The sequence below is a fragment of the Ruditapes philippinarum genome, unplaced genomic scaffold (assembly GCF_026571515.1).
Source record: "Ruditapes philippinarum isolate M1 unplaced genomic scaffold, ASM2657151v2 ctg1035_1_1_1_1, whole genome shotgun sequence".
Taxonomy (NCBI): Eukaryota; Metazoa; Mollusca; class Bivalvia; order Venerida; family Veneridae; genus Ruditapes; species Ruditapes philippinarum.
This window is the reverse complement of record NW_026862191.1, coordinates 27045-52928: the sequence shown is the minus strand read 5'-3', so window position 1 is coordinate 52928 and position 25884 is coordinate 27045. Positions and strand designations below refer to the sequence as shown.

General features: G+C 31.5%; 2 protein-coding genes across 3 annotated transcripts; both read right to left on the bottom strand.

Annotated features, from left to right (window-relative positions):
- Positions 1 to 345: 345 nt before the first annotated feature.
- LOC132718223 (uncharacterized) lies at positions 346 to 24809 on the bottom strand. Of its 2 annotated transcripts, none has more exons than XM_060701868.1 (6): positions 24662 to 24809; positions 5862 to 6410; positions 4674 to 4716; positions 4272 to 4469; positions 3530 to 3674; positions 346 to 3277 (listed from the first exon to the last, which is right to left on the bottom strand). In XM_060701868.1, exons 2-6 carry the CDS (start codon positions 6399 to 6401, stop codon positions 3043 to 3045), a joined length of 1161 nt encoding a protein of 386 aa, XP_060557851.1. In that variant the 5' UTR covers positions 6402 to 6410; positions 24662 to 24809; the 3' UTR covers positions 346 to 3042. The 2 variants fall into 2 exon arrangements, with proteins under 2 accessions (XP_060557851.1, XP_060557850.1); XM_060701867.1 differs by lacking the exon at positions 24662 to 24809 and adding an exon at positions 9393 to 11392.
- On the bottom strand, positions 15077 to 18466 carry LOC132718224 (uncharacterized). Its single transcript, XM_060701869.1, has 5 exons — positions 18292 to 18466; positions 17782 to 17824; positions 17379 to 17576; positions 16597 to 16741; positions 15077 to 16348 (listed from the first exon to the last, which is right to left on the bottom strand). The coding sequence occupies exons 1-5, from the start codon at positions 18385 to 18387 to the stop codon at positions 16114 to 16116; spliced, it is 717 nt and encodes a 238-aa protein (XP_060557852.1). The 5' UTR covers positions 18388 to 18466; the 3' UTR covers positions 15077 to 16113.
- Positions 24810 to 25884: the final 1075 nt, after the last annotated feature.

Genomic DNA, 25884 nt, shown 5'->3' with positions numbered 1-25884 from the left:
TTTTTCTAGATAATATTACTGAAATACTTAGTTTGAAACAACACATAATTGTTTTCCAACAGGAAATGAAAGCTGAAGGCCGCTTGTAATAAAATACATGCCTTTGATCAGCATACTTTCAATATTATAATGAGTTTCCCTGAAAATCAGTAGCCTAGTTATATATAAAATCGAAGTTGCAAACGAAAGCAAATAAATATACTTTACACGTCATACTTGAAACTGTGCGCTGTCTGAAATGGATTCCCGTTTTCTATTAATTTGATTTTATTGTTTTTCTTTCGTTTTCTTACATTTTATCGTATGACTAGTAGGTATTCATTTCTAAACACATATAAAGATACGTAAATTTTATTTATTTATTAAGGTTGCAACACGGAAAGAAAAATATTTGTAAATTACATCTGAATAATAGTAATTTCTTCTAAAACATGCACTATTAGTGTTGTATACACAAATAACTAGACAAATATCATAACAAATATAAAATATTATAAAATCTTGCGAACATAATTATAATGGCACTATCTTGGAATGTGCCTGCCTTTCTAAAACGAGTTAAGCGATATTTAATATATGTATTTCAGGGTATTTTAGTTGTTGTTGTTGTTTTATTTTATTCCAAGTCACCTTGACATTATAAAGGTCACATGGCAACTTTCCTGCTTTGCTTATGGAAGATCCTATCTATATATTACATCAAGCAAGCACAATCGGGCACCTGACTATAACAACCGACTTTCCTAAAGTTTTTAACGTAAGCAAGAATATCATTATTCATATAATAAACATTAACATAGGTAACATTTAGTATTAATTATAAAAGAAACTGCCAATGGGTAACATCGAAACCTGCCATCATTTAAAATTATAGTGGCCAGGCTGTATTGTCAATCGGCTAACCTGCATAATGATAATGATGAAAATAATAATAATAACAACAATTTTAATTACAGATGGTAACACATTAAAACATATCCATATTTGGAACATATTGTTATCAAACTGCATAATAATTAACATTTTAAGATGTGTAAAAGCGGAATGCCATCTTAAATTCAACAAACAAGCCACCCGATCATTCAGTAGTTATCACCGGAAGCGACGTCATGACGTAACATGCGTAAAACGCGCGAAACACGCTATATGGCGTTTAGCGGCAAAACATTATAACACGTAGAAACAAATATTTATGTTATGAATAAAGCTTGTACATGAATAAAAATTGATCAATAGTGATACAGATGTCTTTATTAAAGATTTTAGCCACAATAAAACCGTCGAGTGAAGAAGCGTGAATTATATAAATATAAACTAAAAAAACTGAATTTATTCCTCAGTTTCTATATCAATAACTTAAGTATAAGAGAAGAACTGTTTGACTATGATCATGCGAGAGTGACGTTCCTTTTTTGAGTATACCAACATTTTCAACAATGGACTAAAAAGGTAAAACATAAAGAATAAAATACTATTTACAGTTAATTTGCACACGAATGGTAAATGACTGGATAGTGACCTTGGTAAAGCCGGCCGTCATGAGCGTTTAAAAGCAAACACCTCAACACGAGTTCGAGCTTAGAAAAAAATCTCTTTTTTACCTTTTTCTTTTTTTCCTTTTTCTTCTTTTTTTGTGTTTTTGTTTTGTTTTTTTGTTTGTTTTTTGTTGCTTTTTTTTTTTTTTTTTTTTCCTTTTATCATACATAAGAAGATTTCTTATATTGTCATACTGTCTAACTATTCAATGATATAAGGTATACCGGTTACAATGGAAACTTGCCCAGTGTAGCACGTTGTACATAGAGCGCCAACTAATCTAAAATTTATAAAGTAAAATGAGAACTATGACAATTAAAAAAGTTAATATATACAACATGAATAAAAAACATATTAAATATATATTTCAAAAATACAGGCAAACAAAAACGAACAAAAAATACAAGAATTACAATTTTGCGAAAAATGTACGGCTAAGTCCGTTACATCTTAACGTCGACAGTTTGTATATTTCGATGTCACTAAGCTGATTCACTAGAGTTAACTTGTATAATATGATAGGGTGTTACTTGACCGTCGCGTCACTCTACTATTATCCTAATCGAGCTGTAATTGTTAAAGGTAAGTCTTTTACATGTTTTCAGTAGAGTGATTTTACATTTTATCCCTCTCAGAAATGTTTAAGTTAAATGATTCAAAGGTTATGTTTAATGGCAAAATACTATGTCCAACAACTTATACTCAGAATATATGCCAAAACAAGTACCAGTTTCAATTTTCTAGTCTACCAATTACTTATTGTAGACACATTGTGCTGGTCTATTAAAATATGTTACTGTAAAATTAACATGCTTTTAAAAGTAACTATGATTCAATATTTTTCTAATATTTTTGTTCTGCCTTTCGGTGTTTAGAAAAGTAAGAGCGTCGCCATATTGTATTTAATATAATTATGATTATTTGTTGCAATGTAATGTTAGTATTTCAGTGTCTAGCTTATATTGTGCGGGAAAATATCATAATATGTGCTTAATGGTCAAGAGCAATCAACAGGACATCGTTGGTTAACCCACGGTTGATAAACATGTAACTAAATAATAATAAAATTGATAACTGTTAATGGTTCGGCCGTGGATATCCCCACGGTGCCAACAGGATAGCACAATAGCTTTTAATGCATTGTAAACATGCATCCAAAGTTGTTTGGTACATTTGTATATTTATTTCAAAATATTATTTCCAAAAAGCCAATTGTCCTTGCAACTGTCATAGATATAAACATCAGATCGAAATATTATTTTTATACCAATTAATACGGTTTCATTATATTTTAGATAAAATTATATTGAATTACTATCCTTAAACTATAACCGCTAAAGAAGAAACTTATAGCCCGGTATTCATTATGGTACAGTACAGTATTGTAGGTGTATTAATAATTAATTTTGTATGTTAACATTAAATTAGAGCAACGTTTGAAGAAAAACAGAGTGATTCCAGTATGACCTACTCCCTCTACCTTTGTGTGTTGGGTTTATAATTATCTTATAATTCATACATGATAATATAATGATTTCGATTTGATTTCGATATCATAGACTGTAAGGATTTGTCATATTCAAGCTTGAGAGTCAATCGTTGTCCCAGTCCGACTTGAAGAATGGTTTGTAAATGTAGATCCTCGTCTATACTTCTTCCGGTTGGACAGACAGTTCGAGTACGAGCCAGAGGTAGCACTTCATCAGGTCGATATTGTTGGTTCATGGTATAACCGATGTTTCTAAAATAAATGTTAAGACTCATATATTGTAGTGAGTTTTATATTGTAATTGAAAATGAATATCAACAAAATTTATACTTGAAATGATAATAACAACTGCATTGATAAAATTTATACAACATCTTGTATGCCATTATTGTAAAACTAATTAGAAATCTTGTCTCTCATGTTCACATTATAATATTTCAATTTCAATTTTTTTTTAAATACAAACATATTCAATAATACTTAAGTGACAAAACTAAACATTACTCTGTTCCGTCGCAGACATTCTTTGAGAAGTGGATGTTGCAATTTATCATATATTGTCCACCACTTTTTACGTGAATGCTATTTCCTTCATATGATAAATCGCCAGTTTCCGTCTCCACTGACCAATATATGCCATCGCCCAAAGCTTAAATAAAGAGAACAACTTGTTTAATATAACACATTTTAAATCATTTGGACAATACATTGGCAATTCTTGAAGACCATAACTATTACTAAACATTAAGTGTACAGTTTAAAATGTTTAAAGGTTATACATAAATAAAAGCTAGAGCATATATACTGTGTGCCTCAACTATACCAGCTTTTGAAAGATAGAAAGCATATATTCTGAGACAATGCTTGTTTCAACACATGTGAAAGGAATAATTCAATTATCATAACATAACATTGCGTCATTTGTCATTTGTTATGTTATAAACGCCATATTTTCTGAAGAAGACTAAACCTCGAAAGCTAAAGGAAATCGTTTGTTTACATTGAACTGATTTTATATGTATACCTATAAAAATCAAACCAACATTGTATAATAATGAAATTTACGAATCTTTGGTTTGATAATTTTCCTTTTCATGACATAGCATATGCATGCATGTCTTTGGTAGGTATATTTCACTATTAGTTACTTTTCTTAGATTCAGTGAAGCATAATGTTACAAACAAACACAAAAATAAAAAAAAACATACAGAACTGTGTATGTGAGTATAAGCAGAAAGTGGATACCTGTTCCAACTAGATATATAACTGAACGTCTTCTGTTAAGTATTAGGTTGAGTATTTTGTTATTTTTCATAATCATTGCCCACATGATGTTCTCCTTCGGGGTGGATCCATTGGTGGTTGCGACTGCATCATCCGTTTCATTGGAGTTAAATATTTCCTTAGTTAAAGCATCTGTGTCTTCTCTTACGTCAGCAATACCTGGAGGAATTGTAGAAATGCTTTATATGAAGTCTATGTAATGTGTTGTTATTTCATAAATATGTTTTATAAAAACCTGGCCAGAAATGAGCTTAGTAGCATATTCAATGGCGGGTTTTTATAACTATATTTATGAAATGACAGCGATTGTAAGATTGTTTTGATCACGCAAGAAAATATATGATAACAAAATATATTACTTACTTGACGCCAAACCTTTAATGTCAGATGAGAACTCATTCAAGGTCTAAAAATATAAGTATATTCAAATGTGTTAAATTGCTGCAACAAACCAGTTTTTTTTAAATAATCAGACTAGTAATCAGTTACAATCTTTATATCATAACTAAACAAATGTCTCTATTCTATACGCTTTCGATTTCTTTAATTACGTTGAAATTTTATTTTACTGAAAGATTATCAGTGTTATCAATGCAGGATATATACTCGCGTATTTTTAAGTTTAACTCAACCTAAAATTTACAATTTTCGTTCGCTTACTGTTGAAGAAATGTACAAATAACATGTATTATAATAAACTTTAAAGTTTGAAGAAATCTAGATCTATATTATATGCACCTTCAGACATCTTATTGAAACGGTGAAAATAACAATAATTTATATAAGCATTCCAAACGATAAGTCAATAAGGGTCTACATTGCTGAAATAAATTTAGTCCATGAATAATCATGAAAGAAACAACTAATCATTAGTATGCAGAAATTTGATTGATTACATGGAAAAGATACAATAGATGGCAAATACATCTTTTGTCGTGCATAAACATCTGCAGAATCATGAAGACCCATTACTTAATCAATAAATCGTCGTGCTTCTGCAGATGTTAATGCACGACAAAAAAAGATGTGTTAGTGTCATTCTTGCAAAAAGGTATAGGTATAAATCGGCAATTCAGCGTTTTGTTATCTGTATTTCGTATTTAGACACCACGGATTGTGCCATGCTTTCCACGTGTTAGTGCGGTAACATTTGGCAGTTATGATACTACCGGGCCAATATTGCAACAAGCTATTTTACATTGTGCCCCCGAGTCACGCTTACAAAAAACATGCAGCAAAGGCGAGTGGTCACGGGAATCCATCCGTTAATGCATGTTTTCTTTTCCGTTAATGTATACCTGCGTGCGCAGTACTTATGTTAGAATGCATATTAAATTTTGCAGTTGAAATCAATGGAACGTTCAAATTTCAAAGATTATATTACAATTTTACGTAATGTGCATATCTAATCATCAAAGTAGCTTTAAAATTCCCTGTACAAACAACTGTAGCGATAACTGCTCACACGTAGTGAAATTTTAACTGGTTCATATACATATATAGTAAATAGTAAGACTTACATTGATCACACTAAAATAAATCTAAATATACCTTCATATTTGTTAAACTCATAAGTTGAATCAGGTTGGAAATGTCTTTCAAGCAGCATTTGTTTGTTTCAATCGTCTCGAAGAATAGTTGCTCCATACCACGAAAAGATTCGCATGTAGTGCAGAAAACGTGTTCTTTCACGATTTTTCCAGAATCTTTTGAGAGAAGGTTTTGTAGAAAATATTTGTCATCCTGACTTATCGATTGCATGTTCAAAGACAGGTCGTTGTCTGCTTTTCTCTTATCATGTGCCAAGTGTTCCCGGACGATGGTGAAAACAAGAGTACACATAAATAATATGTTCACGCATGACAGAAACTTAGTCCATGTTTTTAAACCTTTCACCTGACTCAATAGACTCTGATACTTTTTAAATATCAAAGCGTCTGACTGATTTACTGGACCTTTTCCGTCATCTACCTGAACGATAAGAGTTTCCGACGGCTGTGGGATTTGGACATTGTCGTCTAATACAGCAGTATGACACTCATTTTTGGTAGGTTTTTCCGTCTTCCAGAAACACCTTGATTTCATTTTCATTTATTTGACCTATGGAAAAGGAATTGTATTTTCATTGGATTTAACTCAATACAGTATTGGAGCAGTACATCTAGACGCTTGCATAAATCATGATCACAAAATAGGTTTGTTTGGTCGATTTTTCATTCATAATTATTATACATAAATCGGTGTGAAAAGATGAATTAGATCTGTTAAAGTTCATTACGTTGGGTAAAAAGGCAAGATTTTAGCATTTTATCATTCAAGCGCCTTGTCCGGTATATACCGGAATACGGTATTTAGTGTGGTACTCCAATCCATTTTCAGCCAGAAATTACTAGTTCTTGTAAAATAAGTGCTCAAAGTAAATAGTAAGAAATATTCTAATTAAAGCAATGAAATAACATGATATAGTCTCGCCCATGTCTTAAATGGAGATACGATAATTTATAACAAAACAGTTTATTCTCAAAATGCTTTATTCATAATGTTTTGCATCTTCACATTTCATACAAGTGTACGCATTTTTTTTTAATTTCATAGTTATAATTTAATATTCAATTGTTTGAAGACATCAAAAATCGTGAACAATATTTCGACAACAAACGACATCAGACGCTGCGTTATTATTTGATAGGGCATTTTTTTAGGAATGTTTTCTCGGGTTTTACTGGTTATTAGACGGTCGGGTGTTTCCTATCCATAATTCAGTTCAAATTGACTTATCTTAATCAAACTTTGAATACAGCAAGCTTCTGTGAAGATTTCGCTTGGGATTCCCCCCCCCCCCCCCACTAGAGCAAAAGTCACAATTAGTAAAATAGAAAAATGGTTTCCAGTAAATAAATTGAGTTTAGAATGGGATAGTTCAATGACACTTGGTGTGTAGCAAGCTTAAGTGAGACCTCGCTAAGGAAAGTTCTAGGCCCCCTGGGTAAAATGGCAAGGTTGCTTAAACTAAAATTAGGAAATAGATTTCCGGTCAATAACAAGAATTAGGAATGAGATATTGCAATGTTGTGTAATGTAATGTGTAAACTTTTATCTTGGAATTTGTTTTGGGTTATGTAGGGTGAAGGTCAATGTCATTAATAATAAAACAAGGGTAACGTTGTCGCAAAATTTGCGCGTCACAATAGCTTCTGACAGAGATGTGGGCATTATAGATATGCATAAAGGAGACATGCTTTGGGCAAAATACCTACAATTTTTCATCCATAGTGACCTTGACCTTGCAGATATAAACAAAATTGCATGTGTCACACTTGTAGTCATGATAGTTATCATTTGTGTTACAATACATCAATAAATGATGAATAAATGGTCCAAATACACATATTTTTTATCTTAACTTTGACCCCTATGTGTGACTTTAACCTTGGCCGAAGGAGCCTGAATTTTGCACGCGACACACCGTCTCACAATGGTGAATGTTATATTGAAATCCTCTATGTATGTGACCTCTCTAAGTGTGACCTTGACATTTGACATTGAGACCAATTTCACGCGCATGACATGATCTCCTCATAGATGTGAAAATTTCTATAAGCTTTTATTAGAATTCCTCAATGCGTGAAGGAGATATGTTCTGGACGAATATGTATATTTTATGTTCTGGACTAATATGTATATTTTATCATCTTTAGTGACATTGACCTTGCATATATTAACCTAAATTACATGTTTTACACCTGTAGTCATGGCAATGACCATTTGTGTTTCAATCCCTCAATAAATAATTACTAAATGGTTCGGATACACATTTTCATATTTCTACATGAACTTTGACCCCTATGTGACATTGACCTGGGCTGAAGGGACCAAGATTTGACACGCGACACTCCGCCTCACAATGGTAAACATTTGTGCCAAGTTATATTGAAATACCTCTCTGCATGTCAAAACTTTGCTCCGGACAAGCGTTTTTAAATGACCTCTTAGTGTGACATTGACCTTTGACATAGAGACCTTGTTTATGCATGTGATACTGTTTCTCATAGCGTTGAACATTTCTTTGAAGTTTCATTAGTATCCCACTTTGCGGCTACGAGATATGCTCTGGACAAAATCTCTATATTTTACATCTTTAGTGACCTTGACCATGACTATATATCCTTAAATTGTATGTTTTACACCTGTGTCCAATGACCATTTGTATTTAATCCAATAACAAATGATGACTAAATGGTCCAAATACAAATTTTCATATTTTATCTGAGCTGTAATCCCTTTTTGTGACTTTGAACTCGGCCACAGGGACATGGATTTTGCACGCGACACTCTGTCCCACAATAATGAACATTGATATATTGAAATCCCTCTATGCATGTTGAAGATTTGCTTCAGACAATGAATTTTAAGTGTGACCTTGAACTAGAGACCTCTGACCTGGATCATGCGCATGACACTCCTCATAGTTGTGAACATTTCCATGAAGTTTCATGAGAATCCCTACATGCGTGTAGGAGAAATGCTCTGGACAAAACCTCTATATTGTATCATCTTTAGTGACATTGACCTTGCATATACATATATTTTTATTATCATTAATTACATGTTATAGACCTGTATTCATGATATGACCATTCGTGTTTCAACCCCTAAATAAATGATGACTAATTTTCATACTTTAATCTGAACTTTGACCCTTATGTGTGACACTGACCTTGGCTGCAGGGACCTAAATTTAGCGGTGAACATTTCAATGAAGTTTAATTAGAATCCCTCTTTGTGTGAAGAAGAACTGCTACGGATAAAATTGGACATAGTAAAACCGTTTCCGGTCAATTATGGAATATTTCAAGGAACATTTGTGGATGACAAGCTAATACTTTGGTTGCTTTTGTCCCTATAGTATTGAAAAGGTGATTTATTCATTGCAAATGACACTTTTAATCCAAATAAATGTTAAAATATACAAAAAGCCCTTATTATAATTATTCTGAATTAGTAATCAACCACCATACGAACACGAATGATTAACTTATGAAGACTCAAAAAGAGGTAAAACAAAGTAAAAAAAGCACATACCTCTTGAAGTTAATCTTAAAATATTACATTCCCGCTGTCGTTAAACTATTTAGTTTGTTTACTTTCACTTTGTATTCCTGAAAATATTGATTACATCAAGTCATAAAAAATAACCTAGTTTCATTTTCTGATAATTTTGTGTATAGATTGTGTTTCTATAAATAACATATGAAGGTTATCTGTTTAAATTAAATCGGTTGGGGTTGTACAAGTTCTTCTTATACTACATGTTTGATAATGCGTATAAATTTGTCAAAATGCATTGTGTACACTGGTCCTACCGGTGAGAGACCGGTGTGTATACAATTGTCAATACGTACTTATAAATTTAAACCGGCTTAGTGTTTAAAAGATTATTTTTGTCCAATGAGATGGCAGTATTTTTCAAATTTTGAAAGAATTTATTTAAGTAAATGAACTTTAAACAACCAGTGCTACTAACCAGACAACCAGTGCTACTAACCAGGTAAATCGCATGAACTGATTAACCGACGCTATAACGCATGTGTGCATTTTTTTTTTTTACATTCGTGCGATGCACAAGAGAACAGCTGTTAGTTTAGACGCTCGGTTTATAATATCATTGACATTTTTTCATAGAAATACATAGGATTAAAGAGAAAGTAGGCGTGAAAACAAACATATTTATTGAATTACCTTTTCTCTCCAGAAACAAAAATTATATGTAATAGATGGTGAACAGTTTTTTTTATCAGAGTTTTCAATCTGAACGTTTTAACTGAAAACATTTCTGGTTTCCTTTTTGTTTTCTATGCAATGCAGCAGTTTATTATAGTACAGCGATTTACATGTATATATATATATATATATGTTTCCTAAAGTTTTTAACGTAAGCAAGAATATCATTATTCATATAATAAACAGTAACATAGTAACATTTAGCATTAATTATCAAAGAAACTGCCGATGGGTAACATCGAAACCTGCCATCATTTAAATGATAGTGGTCACGCTGTATTGTCAATCGACTCACCTGCATAATGATAATGATGATAATAATAATAACAAATAGCAAGAACTTTATTTACAGAAGGTAACACATTAAAACATATACATATTTGGAACATATTGTTATCAAACTGCATAATAATTAAGATTTTTTAGATGTGTAAAAGCGGAATAACATATTAAAATCAACAAACAAGCCCTGATCATTCAGTAGTTATTACCGGAAGGGACATCATGACGGAACATGCGTTAAATTTAACGCGCGAAACACGCTATATGACGTTTAGCGGCAAAACATTATAACACGTAGAAACAAATATTTATGTTATGAATAAAGCTGGTACATGAATAAAAATTGATCAAAAGTAATACAGATGTCTTAATTAAAGATTTTAGCCACAATACAACTGTCGAGTGAAGAAGCGTGACTTATATAAATATAAACTAAAAAAACTGAATTTATTCCTCAGTTTCTATATCAATAACTTAAGTATAAGAGAAGAACTGTTTGACTATGATCATGCGAGAGTGACGTTCCTTTTTTGAGTATACCAACATTTTCAACAATGGACTAAAAAGGTAAAACATAAAGAATAGAATACTATGTACAGTTAATTTTCACACGAATGGTAAATGACTGGATAGTGACCTTGGTAAAGTCGGCCGTCATGAGCGCTTAAAAGCAAACACCTCAACACGAGTTCGAGCTTAGAAAAAATGTCTCTTTTTTACATTTTTCTTTTTTTTTCTTTTTTTGTGTTTTTTTTTTTTTGTGTGTTTTTTTTGGTGGTTTTTTGTTTTTTTTTGGTTTTTTCATTTTTTTTTTCATTTTATAATACATAAGAAGATTTCTTATATTGTCATACTGACTAACTATTCAATGATATAAGATATACCGGTTACAATGAATACTTGCCCAGTGTAGCACGTTGTACACAGAGCGCCAACTAATCTAAAATTAATTAATAAAGTAAAAATGAGAAATATGACAATTTAACAAGTTAATATATACAGTCAACATGAATAAAAAACATATTAAATATATATATATTAAAAAATATACAGGCTTCCAAAGAATTTTTTTAAAAGTTAAATCTTTGGATTTTAAAAAAATTTATTTTTAAGCGGAAAATCTAGTTCCCAATGTAATCAAAAAATTTTGGCCAAAACAATTAAGGTTTCATTTTTCGGTTTTTTCCCAAAATTTTTATTTTGTGCAAAATTGGGGTGGGTCTTAAAAAAATTTTGGTTTCCCTAAAAATTAAAAATTTGATTTTTAAAAGAAACTTTTTATTCAATAATTTTTCAAAAAATTTTTTATTTCTCCCTTTTCGGTTAAGAAAATTTAAGGCCCCCGCATTGTTTTTAAATTTTTTATGAAAAAATTTGTTTTTTGAAGGAAATGTATTTTTTAAAGTGCTAGTTTATGTGGGGCTAGCAAATTTTGTTTGAAGGGCAAACAATCAAAGGGCGATTTTTTCGTGTACCCGGGGGTTTTGGGGCTTTTAACTAAATAATTAAAATTAAAAAACTGTTAAGTTTGGGGCGTGGAAAATTCCCCCAAGGGTGCAACGGATTAGCAACCAATTTTGGGGTTTATGCCATTTTAAAAACCCTTCTTTCCCAAATTTTGGGGTTTTGGCCCTTTTGTATTTGAAAAATTTGGGCATTTTTTCAAAATATTATTCTAAAAGAAAAAATTCTTTTAAATGTTTTTTGTAAATTAAAAAAAGGATATTTTTTAATTTTAAAGATTAAAGTTTTTTAAAATTCCCACCCCCGATTAACTAAAATAAAAAGGGAAACCTTTTTTAACCCCCGATTTTAAATTGGGGGTTTAGTTACTATTGAGGTTTTTTTTGGATTTTTTTTTTTGAAAAGGTGAAATTAATTTTTTTAAAGAAAAAAAATGAAACCCGTATAGCAACCCCCTCCACCATTTTATGTGTAAAAAATTTTAAAATTATTTTTTTTCCAAAACATGTAATTAAAAATGTTTCTATTTGATTTGGGTTATTCCCTGTAAGGATTTGTCTATTAAAGTTTTCCGGTAAATCGTTGTCCCCCCGCTTGGTGGTTTGTAAAGTGGGTTCCGTCTTACTTTTTCCGGCTGGAAAAAACATTTGGCGTCCGGACCGGAGGTGCATTTCCCATCGGTCGATTTTCCTTTGTTCTGGTCAAAACCGTTTTTCTAAAATTTTTTTAGACTTTATTTTGGGTGTTTTTTATTTTGTTTTAAAAAAACTTTTTTAAAATAAAATTAAAAAAATTAAAAAAACATAAAAAAAATTTTCCCCAAAAAATTTTATCCGAAAAAAAGGGTTTTTAATAAAAATAATATTTTTTTGATTTTAGTTTTGTAATAAATTATACATAGGGCATCCCCTTTAAATTGTTTTTTTTTGTAAAAAATTGTTTTTGCTTTTAAATATTGGGGGAATAAAAAGGTTATTTTTTGGTGTCAAAAAAGCTTCAAAATGCGTAAGCATCCGCCTGCCTGTATATCATTTATAGTAGTGGTTCCATGTTTGATTGGAGACAATATGAACAAGTGGCCAGTACTAAGCCATGTCTTCCTGCTTACTGTAACTACTGCGACTGCTCTTTGCATAAAGAAGATTGGTCCTTTTATCATGAGGTTTGGTAGGTAGATTTCTAAGTCATGAATGATAGGCTTAATCGTATCAAGGCTTAAAGCAGCCGTCAGCTTTTTTAAGGTTAAATATGATATTTTTCGATAAATCGTTTCATATAATTGTAAAATAAAACTAAATAGGGTAGAAAATAAATTTGCCGACGATGAAATACATAGACAATAAGGAAACCATCTACCGGTTTGCTCTCTGTATTGAAATTAGTACAGCTCCTATCCCTATCTTCTTTTTTTGGAAACAAACGACATTTGTGCGTCGGAACACTGTTTCGAAGGAGATGTGCTTTTTCTAGATAATATTACTGAAATACTTAGTTTGAAACAACACATAATTGTTTTCCAACATGAAATGAAAGCTGAAGGCCGCTTGTAATAAAAAACATGCCTTTGATCAGCATACTTTCAATATTATAATGAGTTTCCCTGAAAATCAGTAGCCTAGTTATATATAAAATCGAATCTGCAAACCAGCTGTCACGTCGAAAGCAAATAAATATACTTTACACGTCATACTTGAAACTGTGCCTGTCTGAAATGGATTCCCGTTTTCTATTAACTTGATTTTATTGTTTTTCTTTCGTTTTCTTACGTTTTATCGTATGACTAGTAGGTATTCATTTAAACACATAAAGATACGTAAATTTTATTTATTTATTAAGGTTGCAACACGGAAAGAAAAATATGTGTAAATTACAACTGAATAAGAGTAATTTCTTCTAAAACATGCACGTGTGACAATCTTATATGCTATATTAGTGTTGTATACACAAATAACTAGACAAATATCATAACAAATATAAAATATTATAAAATCATGCGAACATAATTATAATGGCACTATCTGGGAATGTGCCTGCCTTTCTAAAACGAGTTAAGCGATATTTAATATATGTATTTAAGGGTATTTCAGTTGTTGTTGTTGTTGTTATTTTATTTTATTTCAAGTCACCTTGACACTATAAAAGTCGCATGGCAACTTTTCTGCTTTGCTTATGGAAGAAGATCCTATCTATATATTACATCAAGCAAGCACAATCGGGCACCTGACTATAACAACCGACTTTCCTAGTTTTTAACGTAAGCAAGAATATCATTACTCATATAATAAACAGTAACATAGTAACATTTAGCATTAATTATCAAAGAAACTGCCGATGGGTAACATCGAAACCTGCCATCATTTAAATGATAGTGGTCACGCTGTATTGTCAATCGACTCACCTGCATAATGATAATGATGATAATAATAATAACAAATAACAAGAACTTTATTTACAGAAGGTAACACATTAAAACATATACATATTTGGAACATATTGTTATCAAACTGCATAATAATTAACATTTTTTAGATGTGTAAAAGCGGAATAACATATTAAAATCAACAAACAAGCCCCTGATCATTCAGTAGTTATTACCGGAAGGGACATCATGACGGAACATGCGTTAAATTTAACGCGCGAAACACGCTATATGACGTTTATCGGCAAAACATTATAACACGTAGAAACAAATATTTATGTTATGAATAAAGCTGGTACATGAATAAAAATTGATCAAAAGTGATACAGATGTCTTAATTAAAGATTTTAGCCACAATAAAACCGTCGAGTGAAGAAGCGTGACTAATATAAATATAAACTAAAAAAACTTAATTTATTCCTCAGTTTCTATATCAATAACTTAAGTATAAGAGAAGAACTGTTTGACTATGATCATGCGAGAGTGACGTTCCTTTTTTGAGTATACCAACATTTTCAACAATGGACTAAAACGGTAAAACATAAAGAATAGAATACTATGTACAGTTTAATTTGCACACGAATGGTAAATGACTGGATAGTGACCTTGGTAAAGTCGGCCGTCATGAGCGCTTAAAAGCAAACACGAGTTCGAGCTTAGAAAAAAATGTCTCTTTTTTACCTTTTTACTTTTTTTTCTTTTTTTTTTTCCTTTTTTTTTGTGGGTTTTTGGTTTTTTTTTTTTTTTTTTTTTTTTTTTTTTTTTTTTTTTGCTTTTTTTTTTGCTTTTTTTTTCATTTTATAATACTTAAGAAGATTTCTTATATTGTCATACTGTCTAACTATTCAATGATATAAGATATACCGGATACAATGAATACTTGCCCAGTGTAGCACGTTGTACACAGAGCGCCAACTAATCTAAATTGAGAAATATGACAATTTAAAAAGTTAATATATACAACATGTATAAAAAAACATATTAAATATATATTTCAAAAATACAGGCATACAAAAACAAACAAAAAATACAAGAATTTCAATTTTGCGAAAAATGTACGGCTAAGTCCGTTACATCTTTACGTCGACAGTTTGTATATTTCGATATTTGTAAGAAATGTCACTAAGCTGATTCACTAGAGATAACTTGTATAATATGATAGGGTGTTACTGGACCGTCGAGTCACTCTACTATTATCCTAATCGAGCTGTAATTGTTAAAGGTAAGTCTTTTACATGTTTCAGTAGAGTGATTTTACATTTTATGATTTAAAGGTTATGTTTAATGGCATAATACTATGTGATATTAGTATTTCAGTGTGTAGCATATATTGTGCGGGAAAATATCATAATATGTGCTTAATGGTCAAGAGCAATCAACAGGACATCGTTGGTTTACCCACGGTTGATAAACATGTAACTTAATAATAAAATTAATAGCTGTTAATGGTTCGACCGTGGGTATCCCCACGATGCCAACCGGATAGCACAATAGCTTGTTTGGTACATTTGTATATTGAACAGTGGCAGTAATTTCAAAATTTTATTTCTAAAAAGAAAATTGTCTTTGCAACAGCCATAGATATGAACATCAGATCGAAATATTATTTTTATACCAATCAATACGGTTTAATTATATTTTAGATAAAATTATATTGAATTACTATCCTTTAACTACAGCCGCTAAAGAAAAAACTTATAGCCCGGTATTTATTATGGTACAGTACAGTATTGTAGGTGTATTAATAATTAGTTTTGAAGGTGAACATAAAATTAGAGTAACGTGTGAAGAAGAAAAACACAGTGATTCCAGTATGGCCTACTCCCTCCACCTTTATGTGTTGGAGTTATTATTATCTTATATTTCATACATGATAATATAATGATTTCGATTTGATTTCGATATCATAGACTGTAAGGATTTGTCATATTCAAGCTTGAGAGTCAATCGTTGTCCCAGTCCGACTTGAAGAATGGTTTGTAAATGTAGGTCCTCGTCTATACTTCTTCCGGTTGGACAAACAGTTCGAGTACGAGCCAGAGGTAGCACTTCATTAGGTCGATATTCTTGGTTCATGGTATAACCGATGTTTCTAAAATAAATGTGAAGACACATATTTTGTGGTGATTTTATATTGTAATTGAAAATGAATATCAACAAAATTTATACTTGAAATGATAATACCAACTGCATTGAAAAATTTCTACAACATCATGTATGCCATTATTATAAAACTAATTAGAAATCTTGTCTCTCATGTTCACATTATAATATTTCAATTTCAATTTTTTTTAAATGCAAAAATATTTAATAATTCTAAAGTGACAAAACTAAGCATACTCTGTTCCGTCGCAGACGTTCTTTGAGAAGTGGATGTTGCAATTTATCATATATTGTCCACCACTTTTTACATGAATACTATTTCCTTCATATGATAAATCGCCAGTTGCCGTCTCCACTGACCAATATATGCCATCGTCCAAAGCTTAAATCAAGAGAACAAATTGTTTAATATAACACATTGTAAATCATTTGGACAATACAATGGCAATTCTTGAAGACCATAACTATTAATGAGAGTTGAAACTAAATATTAAATGTACAGTCTATAATGTTTAAAGGTTATACATAAATAAAAGCTAGAGCATATATACTGTGTGCCTCAACTATACCAGCTTTTGAAAGATAGAAAGCAATATATTCTAAGACCATGATTGTTCATCTCTGTGTGTTCAACAGTCTGTTTGAGCACATGTGAAAGGAATAATTCAATTATCATAACATAACATTGCGTCATTTGTCATTTGTTATGTTATAAACGCCATATTTTCTGTAGAAGACTAAACCTCGAAAGCTGAAGGAAAGCGTTTGTTTACATTGAACTGATTATATATGTATAACTATAAAAATCAAACCAACATTGTATAATAATGAAATTTACGAATCTTTGGTTTGATAATTTTCCTTTTCATGACATAGCATATGCATGCATGTCTTTGGTAGGTATATTTCACTATTAGTTACTTTTCTTAGATTCAGTGAAGCATAATGTTACAAACAAACACAAAAATAAAAAAAAACATACAGAACTGTGTATGTGAGTATAAGCAGTTATTGTATACCTGTTCCAACTAGATATATAACTGAACGTCTTATGTTCAGTATGAGGTTGAGTATTTTGTTATTTTTCATAATCATTGCCCACATGATGTTCTCCTTCGGGGTGGATCCATTGGTGGTTGCGACTGCATCATCCGTTTCATTGGAGTTAAATATTTCCTTAGTTAAAGCATCTGTGTCTTCTCTTACGTCAGCAATACCTGGAGGAATTGTAGAAATGCTTTATGGAAAGTCTATGTAATGTGTTGTTATTTCATAAATATGTTTTATAAAAACCTGGCCAGAAATGAGCTTAGTAGCATATTCAATGGCGGGTTTTTTATAACTATATTTATGAAATGACAGCGATTGTAAGATTGTTTTGGTCACGCAAGAAAATATATGATAACAAAATATATTACTTACTTGACGCCAAACCTTTAATGTCAGATGAGAACTCATTCAAGGTCTAAAAATATAAGTATATTCAAAAGTGTTAAATTGCTGCAACAAACCAGTTTTTAAAATAATCAGACTAGTAATCAGTTACAATCTTTATATCATAACTAAACAAATGTCTATATTCTATACGCTTTCGATTTCTTTAATTACGTTGAAATTTTATTTTGCTGAGAATTTGTTAGTGGTATCGCTCAATGCAGTCTCAGTCTATCATTTTAAAGTTAAATTAAACCTAAAATTTACAATTTTCGTACGCTCACTGATGAAGAAATGTTCAAACAACAAGAAAGGGATTGCATTTTATGCAATGTGCATATCTAAATAATATTTATGTGCATGACCTTCAAAATCACTGTACAAACAACTGAACAAACATTAACTCCTCTATCAATCGTGATAGTGAATTTTTATCACGTTCATATACAGTAAACTGTAAGACGAACATGCACACAATAAGATAAAGTCTCAATATACCTTCATATTCATTAAACTCATAAGTTGAATCAGGTTTGAAATGTCTTTCAAGCAGCATTTGTTTGTGTCAATCGTCTCGAAGAAAAGTTGCTCCATACCACGAACAGATTCGCATGCAGTGCAGAAAACATGTTCTTTCACGATTTTTCCGGAATCTTTTGAGAGAAGATTTTGTGGAAAAGTCCTCTCATCCTGACTTGTCGTTTGCATGTTCAAGGACAGGTCGTTGTCTGCTTTTTCTTTATCATATGCCAAGTGTTCTCGACGATGGTGAAAACAAGAGTACACATAAATAATATGTTCACGCATGACAGAAACTTAGTCCATGCTTTTAAACCTTTCATTTGACTCAAAAGACTCTGATACTTTTTTAATATCAAAGTGTCTGACGGATTTAAAGGACCTTTTCCGTCATCTACCTGAACGATAAGAGTTTCCGACGGCTGTAGGATTAGGACATTGTCGTCTTGTATAGCAGAATGACACTCATTTTTGGTAGGTTTATCCGTCTTCCAGAAACACCTTGATTTCATTTTCATTTATTTCACCTATGGAAGAAGAATTGTATTTTCATTCAATTAAGTAAGTAAGTAAGTAAAGTAAAGTTTATTTATGTAACATAGGCCTCCGGCCCAAAATACAACATAATACAACAAACATGAAATAGCAATGGTAAAATACAATGAGATGATCATAGATATACATGTACATAGTAAATTGTAATATAAACATTGGTAGACATCATATCAATTTTTCTTTGAAGATATATAGAGATATTAAGAGAATTTCGTAGATCAGTTGTAGAATACACTATATAATTTCCTTTATAAAGTTTTATGTATGTATTTTTTTTTAAGTACTGAATTGGCGTCTATATTTAAGTGCATGATCGAGAAAACGTGCGATAGTCTTATATAATGTCACATCTGCGTTTCTTAGAACAGATATAAATTTTTCACGTGAAGGATTTTTCACCAATATATCTGGTAGAATATTTTTACGTATAGTATTAAAGTGAATACAAATCAAGAGAATGTGATATTCATCGTCTAAGCCCGTAAAACAGAGAGGACATATCCTTTGATCAATTGGTATATTATTGAAGAATCCAGTGTTATAACCCAAGGGCAGTAAACCGCCTCTTAATTTTACAATGAGCGACCTGTAATATGAATTTTCAATTTGATCTAGGTACGATTCTCTTATAAAGTCAATTTTAATACTTTTATAAAACAACAGTCTACTAGATGAATCAAGAGCCTCCCGCCATGTTTGAACATCAATATCGCGCAATCTTTGAGATAATTCGCGACAGAACAAGTCAATATTTCCTACTCCCTGGTTAATCCATACATGACCAAATCCATTTATGAAAAGAACACGCCTAATTTGAAATGCCCAGCAATCAATGTTATTTTCTGCCCACCGGTATTGGACTTTATAGCATAATAAAGGTAATCTATTTTCATTCATTTTTAGAATCCTAAACCAGTATTTGATTGCTTTAAGAACTCTGTTACAATATAGTGAAAAACGGCCCAACTCTCCATATACATACTTATTAGGAGTTGACCAGTTTAATTTCAATGCAAATTTACAAAACTTGTTATGTACGATATCAGTATCTTTAGCTTCATAAGAAAACCAAATTTCAGAGCCATATGTCAATATAGGTTGTATTTTTGTGTCAAAAATTTTGAACAATAGAGATACAGGAAGTTGTCCGAATCTGTATAAATTAGTTTTAAGTGAAAAAATAGCTTTATTTGCTTGTTCAAATAATGTTTTTTGACACATATACCATGATAATCTAGACGAAAACACTATTCCTAAATATTTATAGTAAGACGTTACTTGTATTTTTTCTACGCCATAGAACCATTTTTCATAAGCACGCAGGTAACCACCATTCCTGAAGACAATGACTTTTGTTTTATCGAGATTAATTTTTAGATTCCAATTATCACAGTACGACTTTAACCGATTAATCATTCTCTGAAGCTCTATTTTTGTTTCGGCAATTAGAACTAAATCGTCGGCGTAAAGTAAAGTGAATATTTGTTTAAGCTCTAATGAGACACCATGGCAACCATCACTAACATAATTATTAAGGTCATTTAAGAATAGAGAAAATAGTAATGGTGATAGCGTACACCCCTGCCTGACACCAAACGGGCATTCAAAACTTTCTGTTAGTCCAGATGGGGATTTAACTCTTGCTTTAATATCATGATATAACGATTTGATCATTTTTAAAAACTTTGAACTAACATTATTTGAGCATAGTTTATTGTATAGAGCCTGTCTATTAATTCGGTCAAATGCTTTTTCAAAATCAACGAATAAAGTATAAAAACGGCCTTGAGGTTTTTGTAGATACTTGGTTATAAAGGTGCACAGGCAAAATATATTATCTATAGTGTTATAACCACTCCTAAACCCACCTTGTTCTTCACCTAATACAGAGTTTGCATCACACCATTTCTCAAGCCTTCTATTTAAAATGGATGTAAATATTTTACTCAGTACAGGTAGTAAGCTGATTCCACGATAATTGCTTGGATCGTTTTGGTTACCCTTTTTAAGTACAGGTGTGATAAGTGAAATTGACCAATTGTTGGGAAATTCACCGTTATCGTATAGCTTAATATATACCAAACATAAAATCGGGATAAGTCTGTCAGAGGCAGCTTTAATAAACTCAGCTGTAATGCCATCAATACCAGCTGATTTGCCTAATTTGAGTTGACCTATTGCCCAGCTGACCTCAGAGGGAGAGATTGCGGAATCAAGAATATCATTAAATATTACACTGTCGTTTGTGGTATCATCAAACTCACTGTTAACAACGGGATTAAATAAACTATTAAAATAATTATACCACTCTTCAGTTGTTATATTAACACGATTAAGCCCTGTGTTTGTCTTTAAATAATTCCAAAAATATTTCGGGTTATTACAATTGGCAGCAGCGACAAGTTTTGATCGTTCATTAGCTTCATATCTTAGCTTAAACTTACGACATGTTTCTCGATATTCGGATTTAGCTAATTTGTAGTTGTTTAAAGCGTTATCAGTGCGTGATCTACGAAATTCTCTTAACCTCTGAAGAACATTGGTACGAAGTCGTTTACAAGTAGAATTATACCATTTTTGACATTTCTGATTTGTATTAAGATTATTAACACGATTATTTCTATTTATGTTTGATCCAGCATTGTAAAAGCAATCTGTTAGTCTCTGTATAGCTAGATGTATATCATTATTATCTAAAGCAGTATTAAAATAGTCATACATAGAGTCAATACCTATAATTAACTTTTCAATGTATTGTTGTTTATTATTTTCATCCCATTTCAGTTTAGTATATAGGTTTTCAGATATGTTACTTAATACTTGTTCAGAAAGACTATCTTCTAATTGTGTTGAGCTCTTAATTTTAATGTAGACGGGCATGTGTATAGATTCAATTCGGTTTTCAACATCAAAATCTAAGACATAATCAGATAATGACATATCAGACAAAATATAATCAATAAGACTAGGAGAATAATCAGTATAACAAGTACAACAACCTTTGCCAGCATCGTTACCGATTCTGCCATTACATATACGAAGCATAGTAGCAATACAAAGCTGAAGCAATTTTTGGCCGTAATTATTTATAGATTTACCATCAGAATTAGCTTCAATAGACCTATGGAAGTCAAACTAAAATAAAAGTGTTATTTTCTTGCACCTCCATAGATCTTCAGCCAAACCTTCAGCCAGAAATTACTAGTTCGTTCTTGTAAAATAAGTGCTCAAAGTAAATAATAAGACACTTGGGGACCCATTTACTTCTCGCCTCCTTAGAATATTACGATATTATATAGCATATTAATAAAGGGAAATTAGCAAATATTTTAAATAACATGATATAGTCTCGTCCATGTCTTAAATGGAGATACCATAATTTATAACAAAAAAGTTTATTCTCATTATGCTTTATTTATAATGTTTTGCATCTTTACATTTCAAACAAATGTACGCATTTCTTTTTAATTTCATAATTTTAATATGATATATCATTGTTAGAAGACACCAAAAAGCGTCAACAATATTATTTCGGCAATAAACGACATTACACGCTGCGTTTTTATTTCATAGGGCATTTTTTAGCAATGTTTTCTCAGGTTTTACAATTCTGAAAATCTTGGTTATTAGGCGGTCGGTTTAAAAAAGATGGTTTCCTATCTATAAATCAGTTCAGATTGACTTATCTTAATCAAATTTTGAATACAGCAAGCTTCTGTGAAGATTTCGCTTGGGATTGCTCTTAGGAAACTACCCGCCTATATGACTGAAATACTGTTGGGAAAAGGCGTGGAATGAAACAAACAAACAATTTGTGTTACAATCCATCAATAAATGATGAATAAATGGTCCAAATACACATCTCCTGTTTTATCTTAACTTTGACCCCTATGTGTGACCTTTACCTTGACTGCACGGGTCTGAATTTTGCACGCAACACTCCGTCACACAATAGTAAACATTTATGTCAAGTTATATTCAAATCTCTCTATGCATGTTAAAGTTTTGCTTCGGACAAACGTTTTTAAATGACCTCTAAGTGCGACCTTGAACTTTGCGCATGACACTGCTCTTCTCATAGTTGTGAAAATGTCTATGATGCTTTTATTAAATCCCTCCATGCGTGAAGGCAATATGCTCTGGACAAATCTCTTTCTCTTATCACCTTTAGTGACCTTGCATATATATACCTAAATTACATGTTTCACACCTGTAGTAATGATAATGATCATTTGTGTTTCAATCCCTCAAATGGTCTGGATACACATGTTCATATATTTATATGAACTTTGACCCTTGTGTGATCTTGACTTTGGCCCAGAGACCTAAATTTTACACGGGACTCCGTCTCACAATAGTGAACCTTTGTGCCTAGTTATATTGAAATCCCTCTATGTATGTTAACGTTTTGCTCCGGGAAAGCGTTTTTCAATGACCTCTAAGAGTGACCCTGACCTTTGACCTAGAGACCTGGTTTATGCACTTGACACTGCTTTTCATAGCGTTGAACATTTCTATGCTAAAAAGTTTCATCAGGATTCCAACATGTGTCTAGGAGATATCCGTTTAACAAAATCTCTATAGTTTTCATCTTCCGTGACCTTGACCTTGCATATATGAACCTAAATTATCTGTATTAATGTCCATCCATGCGTGAAGGCAGTATGCTCTGGACAAAACCTCTATATTTTATCATTTTTAGTGACCTTGACCTTGCAAATACATTTTTGTATTACCCTAAATTTTATATTTCACACCTGAAATCATTATAATGGCCATTTGTGTTTCAGCCCCTCAATAAATGATGACTAAATGGTCCGAACACACATTTTCATATTTTATCTAAACTTTTATCCTTATGTGCGACATTGATCTTGGCTGCAGTAACCTATATGTAGTGGTGAACATTTCTATGAAGTTTCATCAGAATCCCTCCATGTATGAAGGAGATATGCTCCGGACAAAACTAAAAATAGGAAATACTTTTCCTGTCAATTATGAGATATGTGCATTGCCCCCCCCCCCCCCACTTACAAACTTGCTTGCATGATTTCAGTCGGCCATATTCCCTAGCCATGAATGATAACTCCCTGTTTCCCTGTCTAAAATTCCTCCAAATTATTCCCCTTTCAAATGAACTCAAAGAAGGGACCTTTTTAAAAGACTTTGTATTTATTTATTTGATTTTTTGTTCAGAAACGGACAATTTTTTTCTTTACCTTTGTATAATTTGCTTTCTATCTATATATGGTTCCTATGGTAAACATATGATTTTTGATGGTAAACAAATGAATTTTCTGAACCGAAAGTAATCTAACACACAGCGCTGTTGTCATCACGTGTAAACAATACATTAAATCGGTAAGAATATTGAGATATTTGTTTGACTATCAGTTTCAAATGCAAAATATTAATATTAAAAACAACTATGTGTAGTTTATGTGTATTATTTAATGTGTTTGTCTGATATTTAAGTTGTAAAAGCCATGTACACTTAGTGTCGCTTCATAGCAACCGAGTTTAAAACGTGAGCGGTAACTGAACGAGATATGGCAAAGCGCATGCTCGCGCACTGACTTCCGCTCTATCGAAATACTGCATATACATATAGCGAAAGTTCGTAAGTGCCCCCATAGTATTAAAATAGTGATTTATACATTGCAAACCAAAATATGTAAATATATGCAAAAAGCCCTTATTATATCTTTTCTGAATTAATAATCAGCCGCTAAACGAATAGTCAATTTATATAGACTCATAAAGTGGCCTAGTTTCTTAACAAAAATGCACATACCTCTTATAACTGAACAAACTATATCCCGCATACAATAATGCGCATGTCGTTAAGTTTCAACGTTTTTTTTTTACTTCCAATTAGAATTCTTGAAAATATTGATTACATTAATTCATAGAAAATGACGTAGTTTCATTTTCTGAAAATTGTATGTATTAATTATGTGTTTCTATTTATAACATATGGAGTCGCTATTCATTGTAATCTGTTTACATAAAGCGGTCGTTCCATTATGGTAAAATGGGTCGTTCAAGTTATTCTATTATTACATTTTGCATTTGTATGTAAAGACAAGTAAATCCGAGTGGCGGTACAGATAAAGAAGATTGATTAACACTGTGGCGTTGCATACACGTTCGTATAAACAACTATTTCGTTCCAAAAGTTGAGCCATAAAGGGCGACGCTTTTATAGCGTTACCGTGTTTTGTTTTTTTTCCTTTTAAAAGTATAAATTATATTTGAGCAGTATTTGATTAGACTTACATCAATATCGTTATAGACTTACATCAATATCGTTAAGACGGCAATATTATTTTTATATAAATATAAATTGCAGGTCTTGTTTTTTGTTGTTGTTTTTTACATAGCTTTAAGTAGAATAAACATAATTATTTAATTTATTTTAATTACTGTTTCAAAATTCAAATATGTACACTATATTTTCTTTTAATCTTTTTGAGTTTAACTTTCAGCTGTGGAAAACATTTAGATGTAATTGATTAGAATGAAACAATATCATAATACTTCTGTTTATAAAAGATAAAATGAATAATCACGTGACCAACTAGAATCCAAAAACGTGTGCACCTTTGGAGATTTAGACTCGAAACATTATTTTCAACCGTTTTAAAACGCTACACGACTTGCGTGTTTATATTATAATTCAATAACAACATTGAATACCTTGCACAATCTTGTATATCACAAATATAAGACAGAACAATGGAAACGTTATTGTTTGCGATTTAGATGTAATTAGTGTTTGAATAAATTATTGTCCCATGGGATTGCAGTACTTCAAATAAATCATAACACATTTACTTTGGTAAATCGGCATACTGTTAATCAGTATAGTAAATCGACCGTTTGTAAACACTAAGCTGGTTAAAATTGATTAGCCTGACCAATTTAATTTTGTAAATACGTGCTAATAAACTTTAAAGTATTTAATAACCGCAACAGGTTGACATAAGGCAGAAATTGTTACCACGATATGTAAAT

Excerpts from the sequence above, each read along its gene's own strand:
- LOC132718224 (XM_060701869.1), bottom strand. The coding sequence starts at position 18,387 with ATGGAGCAACTTTTCTTCGAGACGATTGACACAAACAAATGCTGCTTG. Across the intron at positions 17,577-17,781 it reads CATTAAAGGTTTGGCGTCAA|GTATTGCTGACGTAAGAGAA; the intron begins GTAAGTAATATA and ends CAATTCCTCCAG. Across the intron at positions 16,742-17,378 it reads TATATATCTAGTTGGAACAG|CTTTGGACGATGGCATATAT; the intron begins GTATACAATAAC and ends TCTTGATTTAAG.
- LOC132718223 (XM_060701868.1), bottom strand. The coding sequence starts at position 6,401 with ATGAAAATGAAATCAAGGTGTTTCTGGAAGACGGAAAAACCTACCAAA. Across the intron at positions 4,470-4,673 it reads CATTAAAGGTTTGGCGTCAA|GTATTGCTGACGTAAGAGAA; the intron begins GTAAGTAATATA and ends CAATTCCTCCAG. Across the intron at positions 3,675-4,271 it reads TATATATCTAGTTGGAACAG|CTTTGGGCGATGGCATATAT; the intron begins GTATCCACTTTC and ends TCTTTATTTAAG.